We start from the raw sequence: 18,527 nt of genomic DNA on the forward strand, positions 1-18,527 counted from the left end.
TACTAAAATACTACATTACAACTATACTAAAAGGACAGAGAGAAGAAGATCAGAAGGCTACCAAGACAAGAATAGAATAGGAATCAATAACAAAAACCTGTGACTGCTCACAGCCTTGGCACAGGTGGCTGTGATTGGTCACTGATTGAAAACAATCTACACGAACTAATGGAAGATGCACCCGTGGCATTCCACAGCAGCAGATAGCCATTGTTTACATTTCTTTCCTGAGGCTCTCAGCTCTTCAGGACAGGAAAAATCCTAGCAGAGGCTTTTTTCCTAAATTATCATGGCAACAAGACAGATATTGTGGATCTCTACAGAGGCCAGTGTTGTGCTTGGGGGCAGCCAGACAGCACTTTGAGGCGTTCCTTTTGCCTTTGAGGGCAGCTGGGAGTGGGTGGGCTTTGCCTGAGCTTCCCTGTGCAGTGAAGACAAAAGCAGGGATTGTTTTGCAAGCAGCAGAAGGCTGCAACCCAGCCAATGCCTCCGTGAAGGTGTGTGTGCTAGTCTGGCCAAACTGATGAGAACATTTGGCTTCCTAGATTCCCTTTAGACTCCTGACATGTCACCAGCCATTGGAGACAAAATACTTCCCAGAACTTGATTGTCTGTGGGGCTGGTTTAATGCTGGTGTTGTTTTTATGACTGTTAGTACTTCTACTGTTCCTTCTACAGTTTGGGTTTTATAAGAATTCTACATTTTGGTTAGCCTGACCTTCTGGATGAGAACATCAAATGATAGCACAAATAAGAGAGGAAGAGGTCTTTTCAATGTGCCCTAAAAGTTAAAATGTTACATTGTTAGAACAATCCCGAGGTATCAGATAGGAAGAGTTGTTTTCAAAGTGCCCCAAAAGAAGAAAACCACCACACTTTTTTTGACAATCCCTGTTTGATATTTTAGTTGTATGCCTAGGAAGATGCATCAAAGAGACACATCCATGTGGCATTTCCAGATAGAAGTGCCCTGCAGGCAATTCTCGGGAGGAAGCCTGCAGCCCCTCTGCTGCATGTTCCTGCAGTACCAGGCACTTTGTCACTGCTAATGCCCAGCTGATAAACACTCTTGGAATACTAAGCATTGGCCTCAATCCCTGCACAGATTCCTGCACTTGAGGAAAGCACACCAAGGCCTTGGTGACTCTGCAGTAGAGCTGAGTTGCTTCTTACAACTAGTAAGGGCTGCCAGTGCAGTGCTGTCAGAGACTAACGGGTCAGGCACAGAGCAGAGCCCAGTTTACTCAGTGTCTGCCATCAGCTGTTGGGACAAAAGGTGGATTGATTGACTCCTCCGTGGGTCTGAAGAGAAAGACAACCATGTTCTGTCTTGAGTGGGGTCAATAGCTTGTAACAGAGCTGGGTGTGCCTCTGGCTTCTTGACAGTGGCTGTCAGTGGCCGTTCGTTGGCTTTGCCAAGCTTTTTGTCATACCTGCCCTGCCACTGACAGCTGCTGTGCCTGCAGGGGCTGGAGCCTTCCTCAGCTGTGGGGTTGCAGCTGCCGCCCCGTTGCTGCAGCTTTGCCTGGGCTGGTGAGAGGATCAGCATCTCCTTTGTGCAGGTGTCTGTGTCACGGCAGCGCCTGAGGAGCGGCGCTGTCCTTGTGACCCATCTGGGCTGTGCCCTTTGGGAAGATGGGGCACGTGGGTGCTGTTCAAGGGGCCAAGTCGAGTGCCCGTAGCTGCTGCAGCCCAGGCTGAAGACCAGCACTTGTAGTTCTTCACTAAATGAGGAACGGGCAAAGTGGTCTTCAGAACTTAGCCTGCTCCTAAATGAAAAGTGTTCTAATTCTTAGAGTCATTGTTCTTGGATGTAGCATGAGCTGCTGTTCTCTGAAAATGTCAAGGCATTCTTTAGGCAAACTGCTGAGAGGAAGGGAACATCCCCTCCTCTCCTGGAATTCACTTTGCAATATTCTTTCTGCTCTGCAAAAAGCAGATGTTGATAAAAATTCATCCCAGATCCCAGGGTGCACTGAATCTTTGGAAGTATGTAATCTTGTGCTGAATCTCCCAAGAGAGTGTTTCTTCCCAAGAAAATGAAGGCTCCTGATTTTTCAGCCCTCCTTCCCATTTGTAGATGACAGCCGCTTGCCTTGGTGCCTGTTTGTCTTCTGATTTCTGTCTGCTCTGATGGTTTTTCCATGGGCTTAGTTTCCCCTCAAGGCAACCCTGCAAAGGAGTGTGGGAGAATCAGACTCTGTGCAGAGCTGCCTGTTTTGCTGGGGCTGCTGTTGTTGTTGTTCTTGTTGATGTTATCGTTAGCCAAAAGACCACAAATTGCTCAGAGCCCCAGAGAGTGGAGCTGGGTTTCAGATCTCCTGCAAGCTCAATCTCTCTGTTTTGAACTTTGCTTCTTGCATTTTGTTTCTTTCAGGGTGTGTGGTGAGTGTGGAAGATCCAGAAAAGAAGTACACTGGATGGGAACATCTTGGCAGTGGGTGAGTGCAGCCACACTTATTTCTACAGAACCACAGGCCAGGAATTTTGGTGGTGCAATAGCATGTGGGAAGTCAGGCAAGCTGCAAGCATTTTCAGAGCCTGGCTCCAGATTGTCCCTGTCTCACTACTGAGGCAGTACAAGGCATCATCAAAGATGACTGGATGCTGACAATGTCTTGGCTGCCTCAAGGAGCAGGACCTGGAAGCCCTCCTGTCCCTCCAAGATGGGGCACCAGTTTGCCTATTTTCCCAGGAGACATGGTTTTGTATGATTCAAAGTAATATGGCCACACTCACGACGGAAGGAAAAGCTGAGAGAGCAGGTTTTGTGTGTTGTTTCCCACCAGACAGCTGTCAGATAACAGCTCTCAGTAGCATTTCTTAGTAGTATTTTTCTGGAAACAATATTCAGTGGTCAGGAAAATAAGAAAGGCTGTGTGGCATTGCCTGAGTTTGGCAGGTAGGATGAAAAGAGAGCAGTGAGAAGGCCCAGCAGCACTGTGTGTTTCATTGCCTGGAAAGGCACGTCACAGGCAGAGATACAAGAAGAAAAAGGCAAAGAAAACCCCCCCACATGCATAAGTTAGTGTGTGTATTGGAGAATTCAAGCAGCCCTTTTTCTTCCTGTGGGAGCCAGCTTTTCTCTTGGACACTCTGCATGGCAGAGGGCTGCTGGGCTGCTGTGCCCTTGGCTGAAGAGTAGACAAAGCCCAGTGTTTTAGAGACACTGCAGGCAGCACAGAGCTCCTGCCTGGGCTGCCTTTTGCTCCTCAGCACTGAACAACGTCTCTGTTCTTGCCACTGTTCTGATTCTAGGGGCTTTGGAGCTGTTTATAAGGCCTTTGACACTGCCACAGGACAAGCGGTGAGTGCCCGTGCAGATCTTGCAGCTCTTGAGTGCTTTCTCTGTGATGTGATCTGTGGCCAGAGCTTTGGGCCGCCTGTCTTTGCTGCAGAGGCTGTTCTGCAGAAGCAGTCTGTCTAGAGGCAGGCTGCAAAATGCATTTGGGACAGACTTTGTCCTTCCTACCTACCTGAATGAATGCAAGGATGGCCGTGGTGTCTTTCAGAGGACACGCTAGCTTGGACTTACTGGATAAATGTGCATAGATTAGCTGATGGCAAGAGCCATCATTCCAGCCCAATTCCTCTTAAGCCCAGGATCAGACACAGATATTTTGTTTTCTATCAGGTGATTCAGTTGGAAAATACAATGCAAGCCCTTCAGAAAGAGAGATCTTGTCTGGAGCACAGTTTTGCCTTTCAGTCCTAGGGAACCTAGTTCACATACACACACACCTACACACACACACACACACACAGAGACACGTGCACAGATGAATGAGAAGAAGTTGATGAAGAGCCTTAAATAATACAACCTTGTGTTGATCCTGTGTTCCACTAGAGAGATGCTCTCTGTTCTGAACAGGCATGGTGGTGTCTTGGAGAGTCTTGCTGCTCTTTGGGGCTAGAAGTTCCAAGTCCTGAATTCTCCTTTTTGACTCTCAGGAAATACATTCCATCTTCCTTAATAGTAAGGAATTAGAGAAGGTAGTTCCTTATCCAGCTGCAGAGCTGTGCTCAGGAACTGCACTTGGAGGGAGGTCTCGGAGGCGTTCAAAAGCCCCAAGCCCTGTACTTAGAACCTGGGGCACATCCATAGTGTACCACAGAAAGGGGTATTCATTTTTAAACCCATTCAATAATTTCAAGTCTAAAGATTGTTCTTCAAAGTTGCAAAAGCCAAACTGAAGAAGTGAGGATGTGCTGGGATTGTAACTTTACCTTGAGTCGCTTTGCAGTTCTTTTTTGACAGCATTTTCCCCATCATGTTTTATGTGTTTACTCTGGCACACAATTGAATTGGCAGCCATCTCTTCACAGGAGAAAAATTACTTTTGGCTTCCAAAGCGTGTGTAAATGATAATAGTAGTGCTAAATAAAGTCTGTTTGAGAAGCCTGCAGGTGCAGAGGGTGGTGTTAGCGCTTTGTGGTTGATGGTTTAGAGTCCCTTTTTTCCGAGGTGACAAGGCATCCAGGCCCATGAGTGCCAGAGAAAGAGGCTCTGGTCATGTCTGTCCCTAAGAGCTTTTGAATGTCATTGTAGGTGGCTGTAAAGGAACTTTATCTCCAGCACCATGGCTGTGAGGGAGTATTAAAAGAAATCCTGCTCATAAGAGAAAATAAGAACGCCAATATTGTCAGCTACTTAGAAAGGTAAGTAGTTCTGGTGATTTTTTGGGAACGTTCATTTCCATACTTGCAAGGCAAAGATTTAAAAGCTCTTTAGCCACTGGCAGAAAATGGATCTTTCAATGAACATCAATCCACTCCTGCACCAGGCATGGGAGGAGTTTGCATTCTGTCCCCATGAATGCTTCCTGACATAAACAGCTTGAAGATTGCTCTCAGAAACCTGGCTCTCTTACTAAGCCAGCAGCCTGTATGTTCACTTGCTGCATGTGGTTTTGCTGGTTTGGGGCATGATTTTTTCTAAGTGTTGGAGGAGAAAACATGCCAGAGGTTATGCACCTTGTGCTGTTCCCACTATTTTCCATAGCCTTGCATGCCAAAAGACTAGGCTAGGAGACACATAATTTGCCAGGTCTGAAATTGTTTTCCTGTTTGTGACTGTCCTTTCTGCAAGGTTTTCCAAAGGGTGTTGGCAGTGCTGCACAACCACTTGCCTTTAGTAAAAGCTGTGAAAACTGTGTCTCCTTGCTGCTGGAGGGAATGGTGCAATTTGTGTCTGAAGATGATGAAGCAGCTGCTGGGATGTGTCCACTTCCAGATTTATCTTTTTCCTCACTGAACCTCCTTTTCCCACTGCTTGCCACCTAAGCCGTCTCCTTTTCCATGGATGTGCCTTCCTCCTTTAGGTGGCACAGATGGCAGGCACTGGCTAGCCTAGGTGGAGTGTGTCTTCATTTGATTCCATCTTCATTTACCAGTGACCTGGAAACAAAACTCAGCTGTAGTCTTTTCTTCCCCACAGCAATTTAGCTGTGCACGTTCAGCTCCACGCTGTTGCTTTCCTCTTGCAGCTACCTTGTGGATGAGGCTGTCCTGCTGGTGTTGGAATATATGGATGGAGGCTCCTTAGCTGATGTGGTCACCGTGAGAAGGATGGCTGTAGGACACATAGCAACAGTGTGTCGGGAGGTAAGGGGTCCTGCTTGTGCTTGGGATGGCTTGGACAAGGCTAGTCCTTTGAAAGCACTGCAAAGTGAGTGATTCCATGTTCAGAGCTTTCTTTCTGTGTTGCTCTTCTGCTTCAGAGAAGAAAGAGCATCTGGACTGAACTGCCTGCCAGTGTCCCTGCCCTTCCTGTACTCTGTTCTTCACTCTTATCCACTATCATTGAACTCTCTGTCTCTTTTTCCTTTTTATTTTCTGTTCTGCACTTTGCCTCCCCAAGCCTTTGCCCAGAGCCTTTCTGCACTGCCTTCTTTGCCTGTAAGTGCAAAGGTGCTGCTGTGAGAGTTTTAAACCAGAGGCCAAGCCAAAGAGAGACTCATCTGTCACAGGTCTCCACTCCAAAGGATGGCACGGCACCCAGCATGGTGCTTGCTGCTGCAAACTGACAAAAGAGCTACTTCCAAGTCTGCTGTTGAGGCAGCCATAGAACCCTTGTCCTCCAGTCTCCAGCCCGACAGTGATCCCCTAGGTATCCAAGGCAGGTATGTTTTCCTCTTTTGGCAAACCATTGTTTGTCGTCCGGACGTGGAGAGCGCATCCGCTGCAGCAGCGCTCATTCTGACTGGCTTTGCAGGGAACAGTCTGGAGCAACGACTGACTGATGCTTCCCCCTCCAAAGCTAATATGCCTTCCCTTGGAAAGATCCTGCTCTCCTAGTGCTGCAGCAGCAAGCTCTTCCTCTTGCCAGAACTCACTGCTCCTTGGAGATCTGAGAATCTTCAGGAGCAGCCTCCTTTTGCATGTGATGAAATCAGATCAGGGTAACTTTTGGCCTCCTGTTTCTTTTTCCCCTGGCAGTGCCTGCAAGGCCTGGCTTTCCTTCATGCCAAGCAGGTGATCCACAGAGACATCAAAAGTGACAACATCCTTCTGGGCCGGGATGGCTCCGTCAGGCTGGGTGGGTATTCCTGCTGAGGCGCAGCGCTGCGGGGAGGCGGTGTGGGGCTGCTTTGGAGAGGTGCCGGGTGCCAGCAGTGGCTGCTGAGAGTGCAGGGAGCGCTGTGCAAGCCCAGGCCGCAGCTGGAAGGTGCTGAGTGGTCTAGAGAGCAACCAGGTATCCAGAGTAACTTTGGTTTGTGGGTGTTCCTTCCAAAGGGAGAGAGTTACAGTGTAAACGTTCAGGGCAATGAGGAAAAGCCAAGGTTTTGTGGGAATCCTGGGCGGGTTGTTACCTGAACAATTGCCCATGTCCTTGGCTGCAGCCCTGAGGAAGGAGAGCCCAGCTGCTTTTCCAGCTCCATTAAGCACTGCGTTCTGGGACTGAGAGTGAGAAGCCCTTTTCCTTGGTTTCCTACTTGAAGCAGTGTTTGTTTTCCTCCTCAGCTGATTTTGGCCTCTGTGCTGTGCTCAGCCCTGAGCACAGGAAACGGAGGTCGATGGTCGGGACCACTTACTGGATGGCACCCGAGGTGGTGAGAAGAGAGCCTTACGGCCCCAAAGTGGACACCTGGTCCCTTGGCATTGTGGGAATAGAAATGGCCACAGGAGAGGCTCCTTATATGCAGGAGACCAGTGTCAAGGTAAGGTGGAAATGTGCTCAGATAGTCGTGTCCTTCTGCTCTCAGTCCATTAGAGAAAATCCCATTCCCACAGCTTGAAGTGCTTCCAGCAAGGGCCACTTCAAAAAAGGTCTCTGGGGCTCACATCAGCCGTCAAGGCAAGACCTGGTGCTGGAATAGCTGGGGCTGCACTGGGGCCTTTTTTCCTTTGGGAGAGAAGGCTCATCTCTAAGCATCTGCTGGGCAAGAAATTGCCACTGCAGAGTGGAGTTTTAAAGATGGGGTCTAGGTGAGCCCTGAAGGATATGGAAGAATCACATAGAGTCTCATGTTTCCTTTTGCCTCAGGCCAGCTACCTGATAGGCAAGCAAGGGGTTCCAAATCTGCACCAGCTCAGGCTACCCCCTGGCTTGTGTGAATTTCTGGGCTGCTGCCTGCAGATGGATGTGGACAGGCAAGGCTCTGCCAAGGAACTTCTGCAGGTACAAGGCAAAGCGGCTGCGGGCCAAACAGCTGTTCCCTGCCAGGGTTTGCTCCTTGGCCAAACTCCAGGGAATCAGATGGGCCCCCCACAGAGTAATCTCCACTCTGGGTGCTTTTCAAATGAAAACCAAGTAGGATCTTGACTGCTTGAGGTTAGAAGGGCCCAGTGAAGGTCATCTAGCCCAGAACTCCAGCCACTGGCAAGGACATCTTCAAGTAGATCAGGTTGTTCAGAGGGCCATCCAAGCGGAGCTTGAATGTTGCTGGGCTTGGGGCTCCTCCCAGCTCTCTGGGCAGCCTGTGCCAGTGTTCCAGCACTCTCCTCACAAACAGTTTCTTCCTCAGAGCCAATCTGAATTGAGTGTCTTTTAGCTTAAAGCCGTTCCCCCTTGTCCTCTTGCAATTGGCCCTGCTAAAAGAAATGTCCCCAACTTTCCTAAAAGTCCCTGAAAATATTGAAAAGTCTCCTTGGGGCTTGCTCTTCTCCAGGATAAACAGGCACAAGGCTCCCAGCCCTTCCTCAGAGGAGAGCTCCCACCTTCTGGTCATTTCTGTGTCCCTCTTTTGCTCTCAGGTGCTGTATTCAGGTTTGCCTGGTAGCAAAGGAACTGAAGTATTGCAATGCTGGGGATGGGGCTTGAGGAACACAATGAAAGCAGTCCCTGCCAAGCGGTTTTAGATTGGTCTGTGGGAATGGGGGAGCTGGGGTGGAGCTCACTGTGAGCATCCGAGAGCACCCAGCTTGTCCCGCCTGGCCCACCCTTGGAGGTTTCTGCCAGCCAAACAGGCACAGCTGTGCAGGATTTGTGCCAGCCCCATGTGCTGCCCTGCCCCATCAAGTAGATGAGAATGGCTGTGGCTTTGCTGCCAGGTTTGGTGGCAGACAAGGAGCTGGTGACCAGGCCACTTCCTTGGCTGTGCCTGCTGTGAAGGAAGATGCCAGCCAGCACAGGAGGGAGTGGGGTGTGCTGAGGCAGACACTGCTCTTCCTGCAAACCAGAGCTGAGCACATCTGCACCCTGATGCTTGTGTCCTTGCTCCTGGCTTGCTGCTGAAAACCTGCATGTCCAGCTTTCCTGAGATCAACATGTGGGATCAACATTTTTCAGAGCTCTTGGGAGTCTCTTGAGGAATGCCTTATACCCCACATCTCTCTTGGACACTCAAAGAGCCCATGTCTGTAGAAAAGAGGAGCTTGAATAAGTCTGTTGACTTTCCTGAAAGGAATAAATCCTTAGGACAGCAAGCAGCAATCCCACAGTGATAGCAGGACAAAAATCCCAGCAAGTGACGACACCATGAGGAATGGACTAGTGCAGTTCTGGGCCGTGTTTGCCTGTGCCAGCAGCATGCTGGACATGAAGGCAGACGTGCTGCTGGTGCCCTCAGTCCCATGTCTGTGTATATCTGGGTGCTGGAGGAATCCAGCTCAACCCTGTTAGGAACTCAGTTTGGAAAAATGGTTCCTTTTTCCTTTGTCTCTTTTAATTTGGTTTCTTTTGTTTCTTTTTCCCTTTGGGCAGCATCCATTTCTGCAATCAGCGGAGCCTCTCTTAAGCCTCTTCTGACAGCCTGATTGCTGCCATCCCTGCAGCAAGGGAATGCAAAAAGCAAAGGAGATGACAAGGTGTGAGAGTCTGTCCGAAACTTCCCTCATTTTTTGCCTCTCGATCGTCATGAAAGCCAAGACCACCGGGGAAAGGGAAAGATCCTGTTCTGAAAATCCAGGTCTGTCTGGTCCACCAAGCCAGATTATTGCCTACGGGTGTGTTTGCTCAACTCATGGAACACTGCACCCAAGAAGGGGCAGTGTGCTCTCCTTCGCCTGCATCACCTAGCAACGCTAGTGCTGGAATTTCTCCACCCTTCTGACTTGGCTGGACTTTCTCTCTGGAATGACCTTCCCGGAGGTCGCCACAAAAGGACCCTCCATTCACTGTACATCAACCACCGTGACAGATGGACTGAGATGGGAGAAGGTTCTCCCCTCAAGGACTGAGACGTGCGACCCCTACCTGGAAAAGCTCCCCTCTTTTCCCAAAAGGACTAAGACTGAAATCCCCACCGTAGGGTGAGGGAAGGTATGCGTGGGGACCGGAGCAAGTTTTGCAAGCGACCACTGGACCGAGAAGACAATGGTTCCTGCCTACGACATCTGCTGCTGACGACACCTGTTCCTGATGGACTACTGATGGACTCCTTGTACCCTTTATCAATAGAGTATTTTGAAATGGGTCCCCTTCCCCCATTTCAAAAGGACTATAAAAAAGGTTAGACCTGACTGATACCTTTGAGATCTCCCCTGACGTGAGGACGACAGGCCTCTTCGTCGACCGGACTTCGAGGGACTTTGTCATCCGCACGTCTGGTAGCTATACACCTCCTTGCCCTCCCTCTCTTCTTTTTCTTTTCCTTATTCTTTTCCCTTTCTTCATTCCCCTTCTCTCTAACGCATCTTTGCTATGGCTATTTAATAAAAGTACATGTATTTTGATTTTACTGCAAATCCCCTTGTCGTGTCAGTTTTTGCACCCTGAGATCAGTGAAAAAGAACCTCCATGAATCACGTCCTTAGGACGGATTGTGTCACCTCCAGAACCCCCATTCTAAAAACCCCAAACTTCTACCCTTTCACCCTGAGACAAATTATTATTCTGCTTAAACTCTCGTGACTTGTAGCTCTTCACGTAACATTGGTAATTTACTCCATGGGTCAAAATCAAAGACACCTCAAAGGCACAGGTGTCTTTGCCTTCATGCCAGGGTCTCTGAGCCCCCTGCCAGGGGCTCGAGCCACCCAGAGCTGCCAGAGGGATGTCCTGGGTTCCGACAAGGGGGGACTTTCCATCTTTAAGAACGAATGGCCAATTCAGAAGAGAACATAGAGCCTTATTCCCTGACTGGCAAGGAAGGGAATTATCGCCCGCCAGGGGCTGTGTACAAATCAGGAACAGGACAGGACTGCTGAGGAACGCTGCATCCTTTTAATGACCTAATTTTCGGCAAAAGATCTTCCCATATATATCAATTTAAAAACTTTGGTTTTGATTTTAAATAAAATTTCACCTTTGAAAGTCCAATAGAGGGGATCTGTAACATAAGAAAACAAAACCCATGATTTTGCCAAAAAAGCTCTACTAAACCAACAACTGGCACATTTATAAATAGCATAAAATCAGAGTTTGCAGGTTCCACTGATGAACAAGGAACGTCAGGCGTGACCTGTGATCCCTCTGTTTGGCTCACGTCTGCGTACTTGAATGAATTGTTATAATTGCTTTTAATCAAGGAGAGTACATTGGCTATTTTAGGCTTGGAAATTTTCCTTTGGTTTGAAGAGGAAAGTAATAAAGTCTCTTTGGCCACCATTGATTTCACTGCCACTAGGGCAGAGTTATTATTATCGTGGTGGGCGTTTTTATCAAGACTCCAACGCCCCTTGCCATTATGATTGTGGTCTATTTTAGATGGATTCTGCACGCTGAGGTTTGAGTAGTTCCAAGTCTGTGTCTTATGTTTCTAACTGACATCTTTCAAAAGCAGAATGAGCTCTCTCCCTTTGGCTTGTCAGCGTTAGAGCTTGGTTCCACATGAACCACACTGGATAATGTTCATCTGATGTCTGGCCAAATTCCACTGTAATTCCTTGGCCTGAGGAATATCAGGAAGACCTGCTGAGCTCCATGAACACTGTCAGCTGCATGGAAGAGAACGTCCTTGACTTTACTGAAGAAACTGGAGCTCAGCTTAGGTTAGATGCTCTTGAGCAGGAGAAAGGCTGGAATCGTTTTCCTGAGGCCTGTGTGCCCAGAGGGACTGAGATCTGGGGAGCAGCTGGGTGTTTCTGCACATGGATGTAAGGGGATTGCCAGACAGCTCAAGCCTTAACACAGGCAAACACTCCCCAACTCTTCTGAGGCAACACTTTGCTTTGGGTTTCAAATTGTTCCCACTTGTCTGTCTGTGAAGATGCCCCTAAAACCACAAGTCAAGCCTCTCAGAACTGGTGTTACATTTCCAGCAATGAAGAAAAGAAACCCAAAGCCAACAAAGTTTCTAAAACAATGATTTTTAGAGAGGAACTTAATTCCCTGTGCAGTGTCTTCTCACTGGGAAACATGCTGGAAGCCTGGGAATGAGGGTGTAAATGGCTCAGAGTCTCTTCTGCTTCTTTTCCAGTAATGCTGAAACACCTAGTGACCGTGTTTTTTCTCATAGCCCAAGCCACGTTCTCCTCATCACCAAGCCAGAGCCTGGTGATGTGGAGAGCCTGCCAAAACCCCCTGTTTGTTTCCTGGCACTTTCTGGGATGGGCCTACCATTAATGCATTGACTTGAGTAGCCAAATGAGCAGAGAGTGACCATAGGGATGGCACCTCTCCTTCTTCTGACCATGGAAAGTTTTCTTTTGCTGCATAAGGGAAGCTGAAATTTTCCGACTGCTGAGAGACAGAGCTGCAGGTGTTTCCTGTGTGCCCAAGCAGGCATTTTCATCCCAACACATTTGTGCAGGCATCTTAATGTGTCTGTGTGGAATTTGAGATTTAAATGTTTGTTTCCTTACCTGAGGAATACCTGGTGGATTTCCTTTCTTTCCTTCCAATTACCATGGTTTTCAAGAACAAAGGAGAGAACTTGATGAGCTTTGTTTTATGGCAGCTCTGCTTAAGGGACCAACAAGCATGGCAGAGATGCCTTTCTTGTACTAATCCTTGGAAATAGCAGAGTTAGTATAGCAAAGTCCCTCTTCCAAAAACCCTATCGAGCTGGTGTGAATTCTCAGAGAATCAAACATGCTTTGCTGATGTAGTTCCCACTTGTTAGGTCAGTCAATGAAATCAGCTGCCAAGTCAAGATCTGTAGGATGTTGGAAAAAATGTGGGGTTTGGGTTTTTTGTAGGTGAAGGAAAGTCATCTCTGGGTCTCTGCCAGGGCAGAAACTGCCACTGCAGAATGAAGCTTAAACAATGGGCTCAGGGAGATGGGCAAAGTTACAGATGGGCAAAGCAGCAGGTGGAACCTCCCTGTTTCCTTTTTCCCCAGCCTCAAATCCTGATAGGCACAGGAGGGAAAGAAAAGCTGCAGGAGCCCAACCTGTTTTCACCTTGGCTGTGTGACTTCCTGAGCTGCTGCCTGCAGACAGATGAGGAGCAGCGCTGGTCTGCCAAGGAGCTCCTGCAGGTAAAATGCAAAGGGGCCACAGGTGAAACCGGGTGTGAGGGATGGGCTCCTCATCTACTTAAGTCCAAGGCATCAGATGAGCCCCCTTCCTCCTCACCTGCACTCTTGGTGCTCTTCAAATGAAAACGGTGAGGAGTCCTAGACTGGGCTGGGCTGGCAGGGCCCTGTAAAGGTCATCAGGTGCAAGTGTCCTGCCATGAGCAGGAACATCTTTAAAGAGATCAGATTGCTCAGACCCCTTTGCCACCTGACCTGGAATGGTTCCAGGGATGAGGCACCTACAAGCTCTTGGGGACCCGTGTGCCAGGGTTGCAGAATGCTCTAAGTAAACAAGTTCTACCTAAGATCTACTCTGATTGCATCCCATTTGTGTTTAGAAATATTTTCCCACATTCTGTTGTAACTGGTACTGTTCAAAAAAGGTGTCCCCCACTTTCTTCAAAGCCACATTGAATTTTGGAAAATGGCTATAAAATCTCCTTGGGCCTGTTCTTCACACAACTGAATAACTCCACCCCTCTCTGTTTTTCCTGAGAGGAGAGGTGCTCTGTCCTCTGACTGGTTTCTGTTGCCCTGTTTTGTAATTTGGTGGGGTGCCCCATTTTATCTAATGGCAAAAGAATTGAAGTAGAGCAATGCAGGGTACAGAGACATGCAAAGGTGGTGCAGGAACCCAAGGAAGCCAGGCTGGCTGAGTGGTCAGAGATTTGGCTGTGGGCAGGAGGGGCTGTGGGGGGCTCACTGTCAGCCTCTGAGGGGCCCTGGTTTGTGCCCCCAGCCCACCCTTGGAGGTTTCTGGCACGCAAACAGGGAGAGCTGAGAGGGACTTGTCCCAGCCCCATCTGCTGCCTGGCACGCTCAAGCAGACAGGAACTGCCCCAGGGTTACTGCCAGGTTGTGTGGCAGAGAGGGAAGTGCAGCAGCCAGTGCCACTGGGCTGTCCCTGCTGGGAAGGAAGGTGCCATCCAGCACAGGAGGGGCAGGGCATGGAAAGGTAGGCACTGCTCTGTCTCCCTGTGGAAATCAGCACAGTGCCTGTCTTTCAAATACAGGGACCTATGTGATTAATTGGAGTTTCCTGAAAGGAAGAAACCTCAGGGCAGAAACACCATTTCTAGAGCACTGGCAGGGCAAAAATCCCAGCAAGATGAAAACACCTTGATAAAAGGATGAGTGGGATTCTGGGCCAGGTTTGCCTGTGATGGCAAGGTCCTGCACATAAAGATGGAGGTGCAGATGGTCCCATTGTTCTACTTTGTGGGTCTTTGTAGGAACTAGAGGAATCCTCATGGAGCCAGTGAAGCACTGAGCTTGGAAAGTCATGGTTCACCACTCTTCTTTGTTGTTTTCTTTTTTTTCTTTTTCCTGTGGACAGCATCCATTTGTAACATCATCCAAGCCAGCCTCCATCCTGGCACCACTCATCATTTAATTGCAGAAGAAGAAAAAGAAGTATTAGGAGACGAGAATTTAACAATAATTTCAAGATGTTATCTTCATAAGAAATTTAGATTAGAAATGTAGAGTAGGATTGTTGAAGAGTTGAAGAGTTGTTGAAGAGAATAGAGTATACATTAGGATTGGATTTAAATAAAGTTTCTGGAACATCAACTCATTTAGAAGACTTAGATTTAGGTTTAGGCTTAGGCTTAGGTTTAGGCTTAGGCTTAGGCTTAGTACTAGGTTTAGGAGTAGGTTTAGGAGTAGGTTTAGGACTAGGGTTACAGTTAGAGTTAGTGTTATGACTAGGTTTGAGTTTGGGTTAGGGTTAGGGTTAGAACTTAGGGGTTTAGGGTTAGGGTATGATTATCTAATAGGTCTGCTGAGTAGGATTTGAAATTAATAAAATTTTTAAAACCACAACTCTCCTTGTAATTTCCTTCCTTCTTACTCTGTGAATAAGCTCATGATTTCCTTGTAAATTGTCTGTTGTTTCTTAAAGGTGGAAGTCACCCCTACAGTGTCTTTGGCATGGTGTGAAATCGGGGTATGCTCATCTTCATTTATCCTCTCCAGACCATGCTGCTTTTGGAATATGACCCACGTGTCTGGTTTTGGTCTGCTGTGGTACCTCTATTTGAGGTAGAAAGGGCAATGGCATTTGCATGAAAAAACAAAGGAGGAATGGGACAGCCCAAATACTCTATGTGGATACAGGCTCTCTGCTGTGACTCAGGAGCATTCAAGTTCCTGCCACTTGGATTTGTATCCCTAAGTGCAATGTCTTTGGCGGAAGGAGAGCCTTGCTCAAGTGAGAAAGCAGAAGGATCAGAGAGGGGGCTCTGAAAGGTCTCCTCTGGTGCAGAGCTGGCAGCGCCTGTGAGGTGAGAGCGGGCCCGGCCTTGGCCGGGGTGCAGCCCCAGCAGAGGCCTGGCAGAGCCCGGAGCAGCCTGAGCCTGGGCAGAGGCAGGCTGGAAGGAGGCCCTTGGAGCTGCAGGAGGCAGCAGCCGGGCCCTGGGTGCCTCTTCCTGGCAGCGGGCGAATCCTCCGCTCTCAGAGCCCAGGTGGCAGCTGGCTGCTCCCGAGGGGAAGCGTAGCCGTGCTGGGCACAGCCCAGACTGGAGGCATTGGCCATCTGGAGTCTGCCCAGGAGCAGAGGAAGGCCAGGGGCAGCCCAGGGCCGGTGGCCTGGCTGAGGATTCCTACTCTTGTGCCGGCTGCCCTGTGACTCCTGGCAAAGGGCAGCAGTGTGTGCAGCACTCTGGGCAGCGGCGCAGGGAGCCGGGCTGCTGGGCAGGCTGGAGCACAGGGCAGCGTCCTTCAGGCACGGCACTTCTGCCAGGGCAACCCAGGCCAGCCTGAGGCACTGACAGCTTGGCAGCTCACATCTGCAGGAGCCAGTGCCTCCCACAGCTCTGCCAGGAAGCGCCTGCAGGCCTGCAGTTCTGCCCTGAGCCACAGCAAAGGTGTGAAATGCAGAGTGTTTTGCAGAAATATTCAGGCCCACCAGGCCAGCCTGCTGTGTGCTCTCTGGAGCACAGCAAGCACTGTGCAGTGCCGCTCTGAGCTGCTGGGAGAGAGGTGTTAGAAATAAACAAACTCTTAGTTACCACTAAGTGGAGACAAAGTCATTAAAGCAAAAGAGAACCTTCTTCTTAGTAAGGATTCAACTGAGCCGGCTGTGTATCTCTGTCTCCTGAGAGCTGAACATACACACACACCAGCACAATGCTGCTTTTGATTGCTTTTCCCAGCCTCAGGTGATCCCTGTCCCCTTCCCCTTTGGCTGGGTGCTAGGCAACTTACATTCTCTCCTGACAGCCTACTTTTCTGTCCCCTCTCCTCTTCTCCTACCTCTCTTTTATTCTGGTGTTCAACCCTGACCCTTTTCCAGCTCACAGCAACACCCAAGAAATTAACTGGAACAAATGCAAACCAGAACTAACACCACCTAGCACCAACAGCTTTCATTCTTTTTTCTAATAACCTTTTGGCTGCAGCAAAATATTACCTCCTAGCTTTCTGAGGGAATCATGAGCCTAATTTCAACATGTTTTTGGGATGATGATGCATCTTCAGTGAATAGGTTTTCTTTTGGGAAGGGTATAAGGACATGAGTTCAAGGCTGCAGGACAAACCAGTTTTTGTTAGTTAAAAATTTTCATTATGACCTTCCCATGCCTAGTTTTTAACCTTTCTGTAATATCAAATGACCTCAGTTCTGTGATTATTACATCTGCATACTAGCTGCAAAAACCCAACATTAAAAGCCATGGTCATATTTTGGTTGAAAAATAAGAAAACATGCAAATTAATATTTCAGTGATAGCAGTGCCAGACCTTTTAGGTTTAATCCTATTCGTGCTATTTTCAGAAACCTGCTCTTGACTTCAATAGGAGCTGGCATGAGTGCTTAACCATGAATAAATATGGAAGGTAGTTGTTAGTGATTTTCAGCATGAAAATTATTTTATAGACACTGTAAACAGAAGTGACAGGTGGCAAATAGTCAGAAAACTCTGCAACTTAAAACCTGCTGATGAAGCACTTCTGTGTCTACAGACCTAGCCTTCAAACACCTCTGGAAGATCTGTGGAGTTCATGGGAACCTCTAGTGCCTTTATTTATAGTACCTTTAGTTATAAAGGTGTAAATTTTAATTTAAAGCTGTGAACAGAAAGAGAATATTTAACCAGATGCAATGTCTTTAGACACTGCAATCAAGGTTTTCTTTTGCTCTACCATACTCCAATGTATTTGGGAAAATAATCTTTATGCAAACCTGTGTGTCAGTGTAGTTAATCACAGTGGTATTGTGTGGATGGATGTACATACAAAGTCTTGAGACAGAAAATATAAGTTCAGACCTTGTTAATACTTACTAATAGACTAGGAGTGCTTTGATTGATCTGATCTGGTGGGGTTCCAGTATCTCTTATTTTCAGGCAGTCTGTAAGATAGAACTCTCTACCTCACACATAAAGTAGGTGTTCTGTCAAACAAACAAAACAAAACGGCTTGAGACAATTTGAAGTTTTTTGATAATTATAGCCCATGCCTTGTTTGTGTATAGTGACTGTTTAGTGAATTAGCACTCCCAAAAGACAGATTTGGATGCAGCAGTGGGGAACAAAGTGACACAGACCCCCTCATGCATCCAAAGGAGATCCCTTTATTGTAAACATGGCACACTTTTTATGCCTTTAGTCTCAACCTGACATAACTGAAACCAAACCGAGACCTAACAGAACTGAACAGAAAGAAGGCACCCATTGGCTGGTGCTCCCAAATGTCAGAGATGAGCTTGCTGCCAAGCCCCGGGATTGACTGCCAGGGGCTTCCCCCAGTCAGATCTCTTAGGAAGCTGCAAGCATTTCACTGGCCAGATGCCGAGGGGGTGTGCAGTTCAGACCAATGAGAATATGCAGACTGGGTCTTTCAAATGTTCTGTATGAGGGGTAGGCTGGGAAATAAACCCTCTCTGTGCCACACAAACCTCGAGGCTGAGTGATCTCTGTCTCCTGCACCCACAATCCCCAGACATGACCTAACACGTGGTGAACCCCAGAGTGATAAGAACTCAGAAGCACAGAGCAAAGGAGACACATGGCGTTAGAGCTGGAAATCGGTGTACAACCAGATTGCAAGCAGCGTAAGAGCTGGGAAATGGTGTGGGAACCAGATTACAAGAGCAACAGGCCCAAATTGGTGTTTGGAACTGGAGAAATACAGCCTGGGAGCTGGGAATGGTGACAGAACTGATATGCTGAAAACCTGGGACTTTGCTAAGTAGCATAAAGTGCTGCGAGGTTTCTAGCCCTGTATTTGTGGACTGGAATCACTTAGGAGACCATGGGAGCTTGGATGTCAGGAGCAGAAAACTCTGTAACGAAGGTACTGATTTTCTTCCTTCAAAGAAGAGAAATAAACCACGATGAGCGAGCTCTACAAGCTTTATTCACATGGTGCGAAAACCATGAGCTGCACATATCAAAAGGCAATGCTTTAGATTTGCCCTTTTGGGAGAGGGCTGGACAAAATATATTTGAGGCAGTCTCATTTGGCGATGATGCAGCCATCGGTATTATAAAACCATGGACACTTGTTCTGGACTTATTAAAGAACTGGATTTTGAAAGGCAAAGGGGGAAGGGCAGCAGTGCAGCCGCCTCTTCCTTCCACCCTGTGTGCGAGCTGGCATTGCCGCGGGAGCCGGCAGGCCCCGGCCGCTGTGAAAACGTGCTCTGCTACTGGGACTGTGGCTGACCAATGTGGAGCGGGTGTG

General features: G+C 48.2%; 1 protein-coding gene and 1 long non-coding RNA gene across 3 annotated transcripts; one reads left to right on the forward strand and one right to left on the reverse strand.

Annotated features, from left to right (window-relative positions):
• The first annotated feature begins 1,702 nt into the window (after positions 1–1,702).
• On the forward strand, positions 1,703–10,128 carry LOC135307612 (serine/threonine-protein kinase PAK 3-like). Of its 2 annotated transcripts, XM_064432019.1 has the most exons (8): positions 1,703–2,441; positions 3,259–3,307; positions 4,550–4,659; positions 5,487–5,604; positions 6,439–6,538; positions 6,964–7,160; positions 7,487–7,621; positions 9,146–10,128. In XM_064432019.1, the coding sequence occupies exons 4-8, from the start codon at positions 5,527–5,529 to the stop codon at positions 9,188–9,190; spliced, it is 555 nt and encodes a 184-aa protein (XP_064288089.1). In that variant the 5' UTR covers positions 1,703–2,441; positions 3,259–3,307; positions 4,550–4,659; positions 5,487–5,526; the 3' UTR covers positions 9,191–10,128. The 2 variants fall into 2 exon arrangements, with proteins under 2 accessions (XP_064288089.1, XP_064288088.1); XM_064432018.1 differs by lacking the exons at positions 1,703–2,441; positions 3,259–3,307; positions 4,550–4,659 and having other exon boundaries at positions 4,666–5,604.
• Positions 10,129–10,587: 459 nt separating this feature from the next.
• Positions 10,588–12,799, reverse strand: LOC135307613 (uncharacterized). The gene is made up of 2 exons (XR_010368322.1): positions 12,187–12,799; positions 10,588–11,597 (listed from the first exon to the last, which is right to left on the reverse strand). It is a non-coding gene; the product is annotated as an uncharacterized LOC135307613 (long non-coding RNA).
• Positions 12,800–18,527: the final 5,728 nt, after the last annotated feature.

Source organism: Passer domesticus, chromosome 9 (assembly GCF_036417665.1).
Source record: "Passer domesticus isolate bPasDom1 chromosome 9, bPasDom1.hap1, whole genome shotgun sequence".
Lineage (NCBI taxonomy): Eukaryota > Metazoa > Chordata > Aves > Passeriformes > Passeridae > Passer > Passer domesticus.

Excerpts from the sequence above, each read along its gene's own strand:
- LOC135307612 (XM_064432019.1), top strand. The coding sequence starts at position 5,527 with ATGGATGGAGGCTCCTTAGCTGATGTGGTCACCGTGAGAAGGATGGCT. Across the intron at positions 5,605-6,438 it reads TAGCAACAGTGTGTCGGGAG|TGCCTGCAAGGCCTGGCTTT; the intron begins GTAAGGGGTCCT and ends TTCCCCTGGCAG. Across the intron at positions 7,161-7,486 it reads TGCAGGAGACCAGTGTCAAG|GCCAGCTACCTGATAGGCAA; the intron begins GTAAGGTGGAAA and ends CTTTTGCCTCAG.